Here is a 17,960-nt window from a genome sequence, read left to right as displayed (position 1 = left end):
ACGCATCATGATTATTAATTTTCAATGAACAGCGGTATTTTGACAGCTGCTGCTGTCAGTTTGACGTTTGACAGCTGTTTAACAGCTAATTAAGTGATGATCGATGAATATCAAATACAGTACGTTCTGATTCAAAAATTTATGATTTTAATATGTTGTTTTAAATAATTCTTTTAGTTAGGATCTGATAGTTTTTGAGATTCTATTAATGTCTATATAATTGCGTTTTTTATTCTTTTAATTTTATTTTGTATCTTCTAATTTCATGAGACATACAAATTCGTATACTTTATTATATTCGTATAAATATTCGTATACTTTATTATAATGTAATAGGGATAATAGAGATTATTTATAATCAACATTTAAAAAATTGTTTATATTAAAAAAAATAGAAGTATATAAAAAATAAAGAATTTATTTTCGTATTATATAAAGTTAGAAATCAATATCTGTGAAATATATATTGATCTATTAAATGCTGAAAAATTGCCTAGGTAACAAATAAACAACAGGATCGTGATCACTGTCGAATATTACTCATATTATATTCGATTCACGTATACTTTGTCGTTCAGTTTCGACATGTCTGATATCGCGGAAAATCTTCTCACACAATATTACGGATTGTCTAAGAAACCAGAAACTGAAAATTTTCTATCAATTCACGAATGTGTAAGCAACGTGGAGAATAATGTAGAGAAATTAATTGGCGAACAATCAACCGTGGACACGGATGGCAATGACACATCTCAGGAAACGGAAGTGCAAGTGCGAAATTCTATTTTTGAAAATAAATTTAAAAATAGTAAATTAACCATATCTTCATATTATTTATATATTTTTAGGGAAATGACGTTGAAAGCGAGGAAGAAAATTCCGAAATTGACATTCCGGTGAGATCCTCGCGAGCATTAGAATGGGAAGCACTAGAAAATGATGAAACATCATCTGGATTCGATATTATTTTCGAAGCAAATACAGCGAGTAATTTGCATGAAAATACAAGCGCTTTTTCCGGCAAAGAGACACAAGATCATAATACTAAAATCATCACCCTAGGTAAAATTACATAATTTATTCTCGTCGAATATATATATTTTAATATCATTTTTTAACTATATATGCAAAAAAGATCCGGAAGACAACGAAGGGAACGATTCCTATCTCTCACTTAGCGAAGATGTATTACCGGATAGCGCTTCAGACGTTTCCTCGATAGTAGGAAAGAAAAAAAAGAAGTCTCCAGATGTGTGTATTTCACCCTCGACACCACCGCCAAATAGATCTGCAATATGCAACGAGACATTTGTAGATTTAACGAGCACTGGTCTTACGTCATTTCCCATTGAAGTGCTCGAGAAATATCCTACAATACAAGTATGATTATAATAAGTTTTAGAATTAATATAAAAATTTTTTGAATAATTTTTAGAATTATAAATTGTATGCAAAAAATTTTTCAAATATTTATGAAGTGACTGAAGATTAAAATATTTTCTATTACTCATTTTCATTCAGATGCTATATCTAGAAAATAATAATCTCTCTGAGCTCCCGAAAGAGCTTTTCATTTCTTTGCCACATTTGCAATGGCTGGACGTTCGAAATAATCAATTGACAAATTTACCTACGAGTATTCGAGCGCATTCTTCGCTGGAGAGCATTCTGCTACAAGGAAATAAATTCGAGAAATTGCCATTAGAACTATGTAAGTAAATTTGAGTAAAGGTATAATAATTATTTTATCAATTATGTACTTCTATCGTTTTCGAATTTTTTTTTTTAAATAATGATGGAAATATTTGTTCCATTAGGCCTGGTACCAAATCTTAAAATACTCAATATAGCATATAATCCTATCAGTACACCTCCAAAGGATATTATAGCTCTTGGATGTTCCAGTATTCTCAATTATCTTCGTACTGAATGGAATAAATTGCATCCGGATGAGCCAGCGATATCTGTGGATCGTAAGAATATGTCGAATTTATATATTTCTAATTTCCACATTATTATATATATATATATATATACACATTACGAATTTCATTTAAATTAATCAACGATTATTTAAATGAAACAAACTGCTAATAAATTGCTATAATCGCTAATATATAAATTACAATCAAAACAAATTTATTTTAGAAAAAATTGAACCAAACTTATCAACGATTTTGTGTTATCAATCTCCTCACGAAAAGCGACGAAAATTATCAAAAGTTTCGCAACGAGCGTCAAAAAGCACGAATGATATCGGCGGTTCATTCAAGGGAGTTTCAGTCAGGAAGAGGAGCAGAGCTTACAAACCCAGTAACAGGTACAATTCGCAAATTAACACTTTCCTGGAGAATCCAATAAATGATACGCATAACGATGATGCAACGAGTTCTCTTTGCGCATCATGTGCGCGAAATCTTACTGACGTCCGATACAAGAACGAAAATGAAGGAAGCATGAAGGAAAATGAAAGTGATAATCAGGATAAAAAACACGACAAGCAACACTCATTTTTAAAAATGATAACTTCGTGCCAGGATGTCAGCAAATCTTGCATCAGAAGAGAGATCGTCGAAGTGGATGCGAAAATTTTGCATCTAATCGGGCCCTCGCCTAGATCGTCTTACATTAGGCGAAATGTTACAGGGTTGATAACATATAAACGTTATCCTGGAAAGGAATGTAGAATTCAAACGATCAGTAACGAGACTAAACACATTACGCTTGCAAAATCGCGTAATACCGCGGTATTCAGTGAGGAGAAAAAAAAATGCAGGAATACTGAACACGCGGAGTTAGTTTTCGATATTGTTACAAAAGACATGCAAAGAATGCAATTGCGTCCGATGCAACTGAAAAATTCGCGCTGCATATTATCATGTTTAGAGAATTATCTTGGTATCAAAACCGATTAGGTATCTCAACTTCTGATCAATATCATATTAATTATATTTTCACTAATAATAATAAAATATTAATAAGAAGAATTAACGAAATTTAAAGACAATGTTGACAACAATTTATCTATTATATATACGGCAAATCCCTTTAAAATTGTTCGTAAAAATCTATAAATAATTACTCTATCGCAATCTGTTTTATTATTATATATAAAAAATATGCAATTAGTATTTTCTACGTTTAGATGCGAAAATAAAGGAACTAATATTGCTATGGAACAACGACTGCAATGGATGTCTAAAGCGAGAGATTTGTTCAGTGCACAATCGGCAACAATTCAGAAAATTAAGTAAGACATTTATCTAAATTTTTCTCAATAATCGCAAATAATGTACATACACATATACATGAATTGTATTATATAGAGACTCGAATGCTATAAAAGAATGGAAACGTGATAAACGAAGTTTTAGTAAAAGCATGGAGAAAGTATCGAAAAGAAATGAAGGTATATAATATTTTTCCCATATGATAGAAAAAGAAAGTAATATCTATAATTCTTTCTTTTCTTATCGGAACATGAATACAAAATATAAAAATATCCGCGATTGTATTATGATTCATGATGTATTTATTTATTAGGCGATATTCCGTTTGCAATCGACATTAAAGATTATCCTGGGATACGAAAACAACCACAACAAACGGTATAATAATTTAATATACATATTTTATCTGAGAAAATAATGAATTAAAAGAATTTAGTAAACACAAAGTTTTCTAACTGTTATCTGATCTAGGGAAAATATGCGATTAATCAGATATGTGGAAAATTAAACTTTGCTGCACCAGAGTAAGTCATATAAATGATATAATATACATTTACACACAGTAATTCTTCCCTATAACTTCAAATATTATCTTTCAGAAATATAAATAACAAGATTCAAGAATTACTAGGATCTTTGCAAAAGTTTGACATTACGAAATCTTCAGAAATATTGACACCTAAATCGAAACAAAAATATTTACAAACCGAGATTAAAAAGGTATATTGCGTTTTTTTTCGCGCGTTAAAATGTATTTAAGAAATAATTACTATTTCGATTTATTTTTATAGCTCTCGCATTTTCAAAAGGAAGTTCAAAATTTAAGAAGATTCAACGAAGTTATATCCGCTCCGATGAATCCTCCAAACAGTTAATCTCAATGTTTTCTTTTCTGATTTTTATTCGGAGAGATTTCTACTTTGATCTATTACTATTTATGAAAAATTCTAAGCTCAGTATCAGTCTTGAAGTATTTATTCAAATAAAACGGTATTAATCACACACGCACGTATTACAATATTAATTTCATGTTCAGTTTCAATAGCACTTGTCGAGACAATTGGACAGACATATGTCATCGTTATAAGAAATGCATTTTTTCTATAAGATAAGAAAACTGAAATTGTATTATATTCAACGAACATATCATATCTACTATTAACATACATACGATAAAAAGACGTGTGTGTATGTCAAAAATACACTTACAAATATTATTGAAATTATTTATGAGAAAATTCGCACGCATTCTTTCCAATCTCCTCGCCAGTGCATTCGATTCACTTTGCTGTTATCGCTATATTCAGTATAAAAATCTTAAAAGCCACAATTATTACCACTAAATATATGCAAATATTTATGCGATAACTACGGATGTTCTTTCTTTTTTTTGTACATGGCACTTAATCAAATCTCGTAATAAAGTTTGGAGGTATATAATATACAGGATTCTCTTGGAAAACTATCTCAAACAGCACAGTAAATTGTTACTGTAATCAGTACCATCGATAGAGACAAATAATCTATATTGTTGTGGTTAGTTTTTTTTTATATATCCTTACTACTTATATTAATTCTGTACATTTCACACGCTCTAATGCATTTATAACTTATACAGATAGATAATGGTCAACTTATTAATAAAGATACAATAAGAAAAATTAATTTTGTGTATATATATAACGTGCGTTTTTGTTCTCATTACAATATTGCGCTTTTTGTTTTATATTTGCTTATGACGTTACTCGTGATATAAAAAGTGTCTTTCTTTTAATGATCAATACATTCTATGTCAATTAATAGTGCGCTTTCACAAAAGGATTAAATTAAGTTAAAATAATAATGTATAATCTCCTGCATATTTATAATGCCGAATATATGACTTCAATATGGAAGATAGTATCTACAATACCTTGCTCATATGTTCAACAATAATTGATTATGATAAAGGAATGATACTTTTCATAAAAATTTTTTATATATTTGATCACATTTTGTAACATATACATGTATTGCACACGTAATTGTAAAGCGGATCAAGATAATCTATAATAAAAACTATAAAAGGTAAAATTATGTATAAGATCTAAAAAGCTTTCCCATTGAAAATTCTAAATTCCAATGTATTTCAATATACTACATATCTGAGCAGTAAATACTAAGAAATATATTTTTTTTGTATACTTATGCATTTTTTTATATTAGAATTATATATTTAAAATCTAAATCATATATCATTTTTTATAGAATATTTGCTACATAATATATATTATAAGCATTTGAAAGATGTGTTTCAAAATTATATTCGATTACTTTTATATATGATTTTGATAAGAAAATAGTTTTTAATGAATTAATAAGAGTTTAAACGACTTATTAATGAACACATGACATTTCACATCATACACGCATACACACACACTTTCTTTTTCTCCCTCTCTCTCTGTTTCTCTCTATTCAGAATTATATATACATATTATTAAAACCAATGAGATACTGAATTGTCATATACATATATGTGACTATTAATAAAGGAAAAAATCGAATCCATATATTATGTTGAAAACGAATCTGCTTATTGCACTATATATATATATATATATATATATATATATATATATATATTCTTATTAGTGTATCTTCCGAGATATTACATTGATTAATGAAATATCATTATATTAAAATATGATATTAATTTGCATCAGTTGTGCCATATGTACATATGTATATACTTGTATCAAACAAAGATTTCTAAAGAGTTTGATACTATAAGATTATACATCAAAATATTAATGATATCTGGTTGCACAATGTACTTCTGAAGTACACTTATTTTTTTAATCTTATCGCATTGGCGTGCTTACAATTTAAACCAAGGCGCTCAATTTTATTAATAGTCTCTCTTAGATTATTAATTTTAGACTATTAATTATTATCCTAAGAAAACATGGTTTTTTTAGGAGATGGTCCAAGTAAATATACCTTGTTGACGAAGATTACCGGAGCACTGATTCTTTGTTAGAAACTTCTACACATAGTCTTGATTCCAGGGCATTCCTCGTGTGCCGGATTCAAATCAACGAAACCTAGTTTGCCATAAAATTCATGAGATTCTTTATCCGTTGGCGACATCGTCGTATGCACTCCGAAAGAACCTGAATCCCATATATTGACATTTTTTTAGTATTCAAAAAATATAAAATATAAAGAATAATATATTGAAATATTATATTAATATAATATTGAATATAATATTAATATAATATTAATATAATATTAAAAATCTATGTATTATGCACTGAAGAATGTTTAACAATTGAATTTTTAATATAAGTCAAATTTTCATTAATTATGTTGCAGTAAAAAGTTCGTACCGTTTGCTCTTAAAGCCGCAAGAATGCAAGTTATTAAACGTTTACAAATAGACTGATCTGTTACACTTGGTAACACAGTACACATGAGTCTCGACGGATGTTGCCTGCACAGTTGTTCTGACACATCCGGAATAAATGAATGGAAATATTGTATGGCATCCTGCGTAAATTTTAATTTGAAAATCGTTAGTACAAAAAAATCATACAAAAATAATACAAATGCATACAAAAAGTCATTAATATTCGCATACCTGAACATTTTGTGGCAATTCACTAATGCTATTATCTAAGGGATACTTCATTCGCAATTCAGGAATCCAAGAAATAGCCATTTTCTGATTATATGAGTTTACATTCAGCGCAGCCATTGCATAACCCACTACACCACTTTCATCCTCAACAACCATACACAATTCTGGACTCAAAGTTAGATAGCCTCCAACAAGTCTAGATAATAAAAAGAATATTTATCAAAATAATTTTTTTTTAGTCAAAAATTGATTATATGCAGTAGAATTCTGAACTTTTGCTAGAGAAGCAGAAAATTCTTGGAAAAGAGAAATTAATATGTATTCTCTAGTGCATTAATATATCATATATTAATGTTATACCTGTCTGCAACAGCTGATGAAGATGCACAATTATTAATTTGATTACACACTGCGTAGACTGCTTCTTCATCGCTAGGTAAATATGGCCGAATCGCATATATTTTACTACTGGGCACTTCCGGTGCTTTATAGACGAATAAATCGTTACCACTGTCCACTGGAATTAATCTCTAAACACACAAATAATATATTTTTTCAATATATCTCATCATTCTTATGATTAACTAAACAATAAAAGAATTAAACCATGACGCACCTGTAAATCAGCTGTAAGTCCACCGCGGAAAACCCATGGCTCTTGGTCTCCACTCATGAATGTTTCTTTCCAACCATTTGAAAACCCTATAGCCCAAAACACAAAATCATTTTTAATAAATCGAAACGCTTGAGTTAAATATTCGCGCGTTATGCGTATAATTTAATTTCAATTGGCTTCCACTGCTTGAGCATCAATTTTGCTTAAATTTTTAACATGCAAAGATACAATTCGATTGGAGCTGTCTCACGTTTCTTTCTCCCGTTTATCTTGGAATGCCTTTCCGCTTCTCATGTCAATTACAGCATGAGAGAAAGAATGATCCATCCAATCGGACAACTAAGGTGCAGTAAGTTTTATAGATTTAAAAAAACAGATTGACAGATAATCTTTGAAAATATTCGACACTATATAGCATGAGCAATATAGAATAATAATATGAGATTGAAAAAATTGAATAATATCAATTTTTTATTCTAGTTATCCAAATTTTGCTTGATTAAAAAAAAAGTTGACATTAGTAAATAGAGAAAAAGAATTACACAGATGTTTGCTGCACCAAAGCTTGCGCAATGTTAAACTCTTGAAGCATTGGATTAGGATGCAGGGAAATTGGAATAAATAGTCCAGTTTGCCAATATGCGCCTGAAATAAAATTCTTATCACGCCTGAAAAGAACATAGTTTCTGAAACTAAGTAAAAAAGAAATTAGTGCAGGCAAGTTGGCAAAAGGAGAGTAGTTGATCATTTAAGATAAAAAAAAGAATAAATATTTTTTACTGCAATACCATTGTTTGCCAATCTATAAAATATTAGCATATATTAAAAGAAAAATCGGAAGAGTTATCTTTTATCGCAAATGACCAAAGATTTGTAAATGGGAGATGTTCAAGAGTTTATAACTTCCTATTTGCTAAACTGTGCCAATTCTACATATTAATGATGGACCTAATTCAAAGATGCAAAAATATTAAAATCAATATATGTTGAATATTATTAATTCAACTGCACACTCTGTTTCTAAATATAAATTTAGAAAATTCAATATCATTAAAATTAATAATACATTCATATAAAAACTGGTATGAGTTATATAAATGTGTAGAAATAAAAATATTAGTAATAAAATTATCATGAGAAGTACGTCCATCGCTTATTAACACGAAAATGAATGTGCTTTTTATACACATTGATTTTTCGAGCTATTAAAACGCCACTTCTACGCGCATATTTCTCGTTCAACTCGATAGTCTCGCCAGTTAAACGAGAGTCTTTTGTAAAATCCCAAACAAAGTTTCAATCACGCAATTATCGCTGCAATGTTTGGAATTTTATCATTTCGCGCGCTTTCTGCTATGTTACTCAAAGACTTGAACCGCATACATGTGTAGCTGCCCTGGGTATACGTCGTCATCGTAGATGGAAATCTGCCAAACGCTATCAACAAGACAAAAAAACACAGAAGTACGAGTTAGTTAATAAATTTGAGCTATATTGATCCTGATCATTTTTATACATTCTGCAGGAGGATGTTTGTTCTAAAACAAAATTTCAAGATTTAAATTTTAAATTTAAATTTCACCTCAATTTTGTAATAAATAATTTGGCACATGAAAAAAGAATATTAAAAGATAATAAACATTAAGGCAAATCAATTTTCAATTTCAATAATTTTAATATTCATACATAAACATACTCCTGCTTTGTGTTCTCTGTAAAAAAAGTCAATTGATATGTTAATAGCTGGTTTAAATACTTTTTAAATTCAGCATATTTTTTTGTTCCTCCATAAAGATGCTGTTGAATGCCATCTCATAAAAATCACCATATTCGCCATTGCTACAAATGATTTTCTTCGCCAGTATGGGAAAACCACATCAATTCAATTCATATTTTCATAATCAGTGATATGTCACCTGTGAGTCAAAGTTAGATCAAGCAATTTAAAGTACAGGTAAAACTTTTTACAAATGTAAAACACATTTAGCTAATTGTATAAAGCGTAAATTTCATTAAAACTGAAAGAATAGATGTGGCTTGCCTATGTGATAATTGCGAAAATGAATCAGCGGCTATTAGTCAGAATCGCTTTTAAAAAAGCTACAAAAGTTACAAATGAAAAATAGCTAAAAATTGCCAAAATTTTTCAGACAAGTAGCAATTATGCGTGCGTATGTAATATATAATAAATTTCGATAAATTCCTGTATTTATGCATTCTATCTCAAAGAGTATTTAATGTGTGTGAGTATAAATTTATGTATATTAAGTGTGTAATTCTGACTTACAGCAAAATTTTTCCTACACGAGCAGTATAATGCATTTATTTCTAATGCGCAGAAACAAATGCATATTATGCGTTCATATGAATATGTAGAATGTGGTATGTGCATTTCCGAATATTACTGATAATAGTGTTACAAATTACTACACGAATTTAGAAAATAATTTATATTGTATTATATTATAAATACAATAAATAAGCAAAAGAAATATCCACTCTGTTATTTCATCAAAGTTATCATTTTCTTACATCAGTTTTTAAAAAAAGAAAATTATAAATTTGAAAAATATTAGATATTTCTTAAAACAATGAATTATGGTCTCAAAAACTATGACCTTTTAAAAATTAAATGTATATAAATTTTCTTTTTTCTTTAGCATACATATAAATCAAATATATTATAATAAAGCAAATAATTATGTGGAAAGTTATATCAATCAATCAGTAATTTACGGATATTAAAAAGTAGATATGTATAGCAAACTTTCACAGCACAATATCTTAATTTACAAAGAAATAGTTCAATTATTATATTAGTTTTGTAATAGTATTACAATACCAATATATCATATAAATGTAGTTTTTAATATATAATATATTCAAATATTTATAATAAATAATTTATATTATACTTAATATCACAAGATTTTAGTTTAAATTTTAGTAAAACTATATTAATATTGAGCGATCTTTTAGACAACAAAACAAGAGTACAATATATTATTATAAACATCTGAACTTTAAGATAAAATTATTTCAAAAATACTTTCCTTGTAAAAAGATAAAGTTATATAACAAAAAATAAGAACAATCACTTACCAATACTCAAGACACTTTTGTTCTGAAATATATAAGTAATAAATTATAATATTTTTAGAGAAAAGGTGAAACAACAGCATTTGTCTGCAGTACAATGGATATAAATTTGGTTTTAGGAAAGACTAATTTTTATAAGATATATAACAATTACAAAAGCAAATATATGACACAAGTATATATTTTAAATTAGGAAAACTAATATCATAGACTTGCACATGCATACTTTTATACCAGCATATCAGCATCTCAAATTGACTTTCTTTTTGTAGTTATGTACTTATAATGTATTAAAATAAGCAAAACTGTATCATTTATCAATTCTTATTTTGATTCATATTAATTTCTGATATCTGACAAAATTTAATATAAAATTTTGCAAAATTAAAAATATTATTTTAAGTAAATTTAAAGTACATAAAAGCACATTTATATTTTCTAGAAGTTATTCCAATTAATAATTTTCACAAATTCTCATGTCATAAATTATTTTCAATATATTTTGCTTTGTCAAGAAAACAGATTATTCTTAGAGAGATCTTTAATGTAATATACATTTTAATATCGTCAATATATCAGATAATATTTCATATATGAATCAATATACAAATACAACTTACCCAGCCATTTCACGTAACTATTTAGGAGAGACACAACTCCCCTCATATCCCATACATACGCATACAGATCGTATAGCAACTCGCGATTATTACAGTATGTGAGTCTTTGGAATAATCTGTTTACTCCATTACACATGTCGTTTAATCTAGCTGCACGAAGATGCCATTCTTGAATCTGAAAGATAAAAAATATCAAAATTGTAAAATATAAATAAAAAATAAATAGGTAAATAATTTTACTCGCAATTGTAACTTACATCTGATTCAGAGGCTGATTCTTCTTCTTTAGACTTTTTCATAACAACATACGCGTTACTTTTCAACCAATTAAATTCTTGCAACAATTGAATTCCTTGACCACCATGTTCAAACGGCAAATAAAATAAATCACAGAGAAGTGACAGATCCTCGTGCGTGAGCTCCTTGTCGATATCCACGGATTCTTGAGGTATTGTGTCTGCGTTATCGGAATTTTCATGATTTTCGCTATCATTTTCTATTATCATTTGTGTACCATTAACTGTGGGAGAAGTACCGTCTACTTCCACTTGCATACTCCCGGAAGCTTCACTACACGTCTGATAAACAAAAATTTCACGATTATACATGCATAATTAAATTTTAAAAAATTTGCAATAACTTACAGAAATATTATCTACCATAGCGTCATCTTCCGTTGCAATTTTTCCTATGTGCGCTGGCGAATTGTTTGGAGTCGTATTACAATCCATAGGTTCTATGGAAGATAACCCCGTTGACGGTGGATCACCACTCATATTAGTAGGTAAAGTAGTCAAAACGGGTTCACTGACCACCTTTATGTCCGATACTAAAGAATTCATCACAGGTCCAGATGAAGGCTGCACGAAGCTATCGCTAACTGTTACAGTTGAGCAAACAACTTCCGCCAATGCTTGAAGGTGATTAGAATTTGTTCCAGACGTAGATGTGGCAGGAACCGTAGTTGTTGTCGTCGATGTAAGACTCATGCAAGTGTTGACAGAAGGTATTATTGGAATAGGTATCGTAGGCGCAACACACGGTTGCGGTTTGACTATTACACCCCAAGCTGCTTTCTTTTTGTTAAACTCAAATATCCATTCGCTTATTGCACTTTTTAGAGCATGTCGAGGATGATACATATTCGGCGATAACGTCGATGGTACATCTTCACCGAGAACGCCATCCTCTGTTTCAGTTTCTAATTTAATATCTGCAGACACAGTATCATCTAGAATATAAAATAATTCTCATCAGTTTCTAAATCTTTAATGTTAATATATGACTGTTAAATTATATTTATTCTACATTATTTGTTCCTTCTTATACATTTTTAGATACATGTAAAAAAACATGACAATTGTTTAATATAACTCAATCATCTAGAACGATTGTCTGGAAAACAAAAAATTCGATTCCCGATCTAAACATTTTTGCCTGTTATTTTTCTTGTTTAGAAGTTTATTATCTAACAAAAAAAACTATAAAATAGAATGTAAAATAAAAATACGTACTTAAACTTAGATCTCTTTTTCCATCCACATTGCATCTACTCCACTGAGCCAATGTATGAATTGCTATGAAGTTTGCTCCATATTCACAATTAGGATTAGTTAAAACTCCTCTAAGTTTAGGTATAAGATCGGGAGAACGACCAGAATATGGTCCGAGAAACACTCTTTTCTGATCATAATCATTAGCATGTAAATTATCCCAGATAACAGGTGGCCTTCTGAGCACTTCTGTGATTTCTTCGATGGATTCTACAGTTAAAAGTCTTGATATAACTTTAGGTCCAGTCCACATTATATCGATTTCCTGAGCTAATTTACTTCCAAGAGTGTTGAGATATTCTGAAGACGCGACATTTGGCATTGCACGAGTCGCGCAGTATTGTGTAGGGCACAAAAGAAAACGAGGCTGACCGAGATGTTGAAAAATATCGTTTGTGACAGAAACCTGAGAAACAATTAAAAACCCAATATTATTGTAAAATATTAAAAATGTATATTATTAGACTGTTTGAGTATTGTATACATACCTGAGCATGTGCAAATGACTGAAACACTTCTTTGTCTGCTTCACTCATTTCTGGTTCTATGTCATCAAATAATAATGCAAATGCTGTACAACCAAATTGACTGACTTGCTCCAGTTTTCTTTTCAAGGCAGTGACTTCCTTTGAACTGGAATACGTGATATCTAATCCTGGTGATAATGCATAATAAAAGGTTATCCCATATTCTCTTGCAGCTGTGATCAGACCAGTTAGATGCTCTGCTTCCTCGACAGTGTACAAATCTCTCCAATAAGCACGATGTTTGTAATCATCTTTTGGTGCATATAGATAAGAATCCATTCCCCATTTTTTCAATCTGCATAATTCAGCAGAACATGTATAATTCAATTGATATCATTACTAATATATGAAATATATTAGTAATATTAATATAATGCTCAAGTTGAAAAGAGAAAACAGAATTAATGTACTTAGAAAACAAGTTTGAGAATTGAAAGTAGAAAAACAGACAATAGCAAATTATGAATTTTTAGTTGAACAATAATATCACATTTCTTTTTTACTATTGATATAAAAATATTAATATTTTTATTATATAATTAAATATATGAAAAATATAGACAGATAGTCTTATAGCACAAAATAATTTTAAGGTATATCTCAAAAAATATATCTAAATAATGTTTGAAACACTTATATATAATTAAAATTAAGGACAGTAAAAGAAATATGTCAATTGTTGTGCTCTCTTGACAAATATAAACGTCTCATTTCCATTAATTTTCTTCCAGCATAAATTTATTCTTGAGACTTACTTTTGGAAGAGATCCTTTCGTTGTTCGGTGGTCCATGGCCGACCATAAAAACCTGTAAATAAGGAAATGTACATCTAGTTAAAGGATTGAAAACTACCAAGTGTTCGTCGTCTTTTGCTCGTAGTAGACATAGCATTCCCACAAAAATACTACAATACACTACAAATATTTTTAAACTATTTTGCATGATGTATTTATATACCTTCCACAACACCACAGATGAAATTGCCATTCTTCGTATTCAGATTCGCGGCCCCATTTGTCTCGGTCATTGCGAGAGATACGTTTGTTTTGGGATCAAGGAGGTCGAAAAATGGCCCGAGATGTATATCACACACACTCACCACACACACACACACAAATCGTGAAAAGGGGAGAGAAAGAAATGGGAAAAAAATCAGGAAAATAGAGTCTACGAGAAAGAGAGAGAGATCACAGTACGACGTTGCGACAATAAAGTCGATGTGGTGTTTGACATACGTGTTATGCTACATTTACGAGACGCGACACAGAAATCTCACTGACATAACTTGCGAGCACAGCTGACAAGCGAGATCCCAAGAAAGTATGGGAGCGCGCGCGGAAGCCCGTAAATCTGACAGACTGCACCCGATGCACACTGATCGATACCACCGAACGATCTGTCGATTTATCGAAGAATCGACCTATCGAAGAGACACGGGAGAACTGGGAGAAGTAGATAGGTGCTCCTTTGTGTGATGTGCGGTATCCGTTTGACAGTCGCGGAGAGAACTTTTTTGTGAAAATTGAGGTCAGCTGTCAGATCAACTGTCATGGTAAAGCATATTTTTAATTTGTACTTATGTATGTCTTTCTGTCTAAAATATTTTGTCGAAATACATCGAACTATTCTTATATTTTGTTACTGTCGCCTATAGTCACATTATTTCAAACTTTCCTGTCGAGAATTCTTTCCCCTTATTATATTTATAACTCAATTTATAATAATTAAATACACACATTATAATATATCATATAATATATAATATATAATATATATATATATATATATATATATATATATAATATATTATATGATATATTATAATGTGTGTATTTAATTATTATAAATTGAGTTAGTTATGTCAGTTTTATATCAAAGATTAAATATAAAAAAGGTTACATTATATATATATATATATATATATATATATATATATATATGTATGTATACTTATGTATGTCTTTCTGTCTAAAATATTTTGTCGAAATACATCGAAATATTCTTATTATGTTTTGTTACTGTCGCCTATAATCACATTATTTCAAACTTTCCTGTCGAGAATTCTTTCCCCTTATTATATTTATAACTCAATTTATAATAATATTATATATTATATGATATATTATAATGTGTGTAATTAATTATTATAAATTGAGTTATAAATATAATAAGGGGAAAGAATTCTCGACAGGAAAGTTTGAAATAATGTGATTATAGGCGACAGTAACAAAACATAATAAGAATATTTCGATGTATTTCGACAAAATATTTTAGACAGAAAGACATACATAAGTATACATACATATATATATATATATATATATATATATAATGTAACCTTTTTTATATTTAATCTTTGATATAAAACATTTATGACATTGTCAAATTGTTAGGGTTGTTCAAAAATTCGTCCGAAAATTTAATTGTCGGAGTAGAGCAGATTTTCGAACGCACCTAGAATGTAGCTGTGACGTTTAACAGGTGATGCATCTACAAAAATACATCAATCACAGGCATAAGAATCCTTCTCTAAATACAACCGAGATGTCGCGTCTAGTATTATCTTCTACCGTGACGAGACGCCATGTTCAAAGCATTTAACGCGCGGTATCTCTCGACAGTAGTGCATATTCTTTAAAAATAATTAGTAATTATTATTATGTTTTGTGTGTTTGTGTAACGTATATCATCCTTAGTGCAACATTTATCAGTAATGCTAGAAATGATAATAGATCAGGTAAGCTGTTTAGATATTATCGCGAATATATAAATAAGAGTATCAGTCGCTTCTCGCCGGTGTTATCGCTCGATATTTCTACTTGATGAGCTTTAATATTGTCATAAACGACATTATAACCTCGCAATTTATCCCAAAATGTTACTTGAATCGTGGATTTACATCTACTACGATATTAACTGAGAGAATATGCATTATCGAAAAAATAAATATTATAAAAACAATTAAATTTTATTTAATAAAAGTATATACAAAATCAAAACTTTTATGCATATCTACATACAAAATATTGATATAATTTTTCAATTTGAGATATAACAGATATCATATTTCCGATAAAAGAGTAAATATAGAATATAAGCACGAATTTACAATCACTCTCGTAAGTAGTCACGGTATCGCATTAGTCAGACAAGCAGTGAATCGAGACGTCGCGCTCGATTGGAGACATCGCTTCCGTATTCTCTCCCTGCTTCTCTCTCTCTTCCTCTTTCATCATCAGCCTTGAGACATAAGATGTTTGAATCGAGAGACGGAATTTAAATTAAAATTAAGATTTGTCAGAAGATAATTATGTAGACTTTAATATTTGAATGAAGAAAAAAATTATTCATATATTCAAAGAGAATTTTGGATTTTAATCAAGTTACACATACACAAATCTGTGGTAAATAAACAGATAAAATATTAATTATAGACATGCTCTGCTTATTCAATATTTCAAACATTTATTCATATTTATTATTATTATTAATATTAAGATATTTAATATTAGATCAGTGATGTTCTCTGTGGTTTTTGAAACTATGTTTTAAAGATTATTAAATATTGTAGTTTGTTATTATTTAATACAGAATTTATTATTTGAAATATAATTATTTCTATGATCATAATATATTAATAATGAACGTTATCTACGAACATATACTGTGCTATTAAATACGATTAAAATAATAAGGTATAAAAAAAAGCGAAATTTTATATATACACGAAGAGAATTTTCTCTTAGAATTTACCCTGAAAATCAAGGTAATTGTAGGATAATATAATATTGGAAGAATTTTATAAGAGTTTCTCTGATTAATTATTACCACAATAAAACATATATTAATATGTTCATAGTAAATTAATGAATCGAACATATTTTATATCTTATTGTGGTAGATATTAATATTTTTATTGGAATAAATATTAATTAGAGAAACTCATAAAATTCTTCCAATACCATATTGTCTCACAATTATCATAATTTTCAAAATAAATTCTAAAAGAAAATTCTGTGTGTATATTGGAACAATTTCAAATAGAATTATACAATAATAACAATTGTAATTATATCTTCAAATCGATTAATTAAGTGAATGTGATATAAATGTCAATATCCTCTTAAAAGAGCAGAAGAAAGAAAACAATATTAAAAAGAAAAAATAGTATTATATCAGTCGGGATTGTGTGCATTGTGCATTGTTAAAAAATCAAAGTTTACTATTAATAAAAATTGATCTTTAATTCCATCATAATAGAGATCCATTTAAAATTCAACATATCAAATTGCAGTGTTGTTTAGATAAATGTATCTTTTTAAAAACATTATATTTCTACGGTTTATATATGCGCTCTTATAATATTTACTTATAAATTAAAAATTGTAATAATCTACTTTCCATATATTTTATGCAAATTAGTAATTTAAGGCGTATTATATTATATTTTTTTTCAATCAAGAAATACTATAAAAATATTTAATTCAATCACAATAAGGATCCATTATAATCCAACATATCAGATTACAGTGTTTAGATAAATACATCTTTCATAAAAGATATACGAGTTATATATGCGCTCTTGTAATATTTACTTATAAATTAAAAAGTTGTATAATAATCTATTTTTCATATATTTTACGGAAATTAGAAATTTAGGGCATTATATATTAGGGTATTATATATTTTC

The 17,960-nt window shown here is 28.9% G+C and overlaps 2 protein-coding genes across 7 annotated transcripts; one reads left to right on the top strand and one right to left on the bottom strand.

The window, feature by feature from the left end:
* Position 1: 1 nt before the first annotated feature.
* LOC114941208 (uncharacterized) lies at positions 2-4,913 on the top strand. 2 transcript variants are annotated; one of them, XM_029316109.2, is made up of 13 exons: positions 2-119; positions 498-771; positions 849-1,062; positions 1,136-1,380; positions 1,522-1,711; positions 1,818-1,973; positions 2,149-2,320; positions 3,146-3,250; positions 3,327-3,409; positions 3,544-3,608; positions 3,702-3,754; positions 3,830-3,950; positions 4,022-4,913. In XM_029316109.2, exons 2-13 carry the CDS (start codon positions 586-588, stop codon positions 4,103-4,105), a joined length of 1,674 nt encoding a protein of 557 aa, XP_029171942.2. In that variant the 5' UTR covers positions 2-119; positions 498-585; the 3' UTR covers positions 4,106-4,913. The 2 variants fall into 2 exon arrangements, with proteins under 2 accessions (XP_029171942.2, XP_085341126.1); XM_085485000.1 differs by lacking the exons at positions 3,327-3,409; positions 3,544-3,608; positions 3,702-3,754; positions 3,830-3,950; positions 4,022-4,913 and having other exon boundaries at positions 2,149-2,915; positions 3,146-3,207.
* Positions 1,064-14,669, bottom strand: Oga (O-GlcNAcase). 5 transcript variants are annotated; one of them, XR_014925216.1, is made up of 16 exons: positions 14,228-14,669; positions 14,026-14,077; positions 13,232-13,565; positions 12,705-13,149; positions 11,835-12,421; positions 11,448-11,768; positions 11,191-11,365; positions 8,855-8,908; positions 7,472-7,557; positions 7,216-7,385; positions 6,856-7,051; positions 6,605-6,764; positions 6,213-6,385; positions 1,761-1,964; positions 1,631-1,671; positions 1,064-1,288 (listed from the first exon to the last, which is right to left on the bottom strand). XR_014925216.1 is itself a non-coding variant. In XM_029316110.2 (13 exons), the coding sequence occupies exons 1-13, from the start codon at positions 14,295-14,297 to the stop codon at positions 6,249-6,251; spliced, it is 2,787 nt and encodes a 928-aa protein (XP_029171943.1). In that variant the 5' UTR covers positions 14,298-14,669; the 3' UTR covers positions 4,190-6,248. The 5 variants fall into 5 exon arrangements, 3 of the variants coding, with proteins under 3 accessions (XP_029171943.1, XP_029171944.1, XP_029171945.1); XR_014925215.1 differs by having other exon boundaries at positions 1,064-1,671; XM_029316110.2 differs by lacking the exons at positions 1,064-1,288; positions 1,631-1,671; positions 1,761-1,964 and having other exon boundaries at positions 4,190-6,385.
* Positions 14,670-17,960: the final 3,291 nt, after the last annotated feature.

This window comes from Nylanderia fulva, unplaced genomic scaffold, assembly GCF_048542155.1.
Source record: "Nylanderia fulva isolate GAGA-0341 unplaced genomic scaffold, ASM4854215v1 Scaffold33, whole genome shotgun sequence".
Lineage (NCBI taxonomy): Eukaryota > Metazoa > Arthropoda > Insecta > Hymenoptera > Formicidae > Nylanderia > Nylanderia fulva.
The sequence above is the reverse complement of the archived record's forward strand: the minus strand, read 5'-3'. Positions and strand labels throughout refer to the sequence as shown.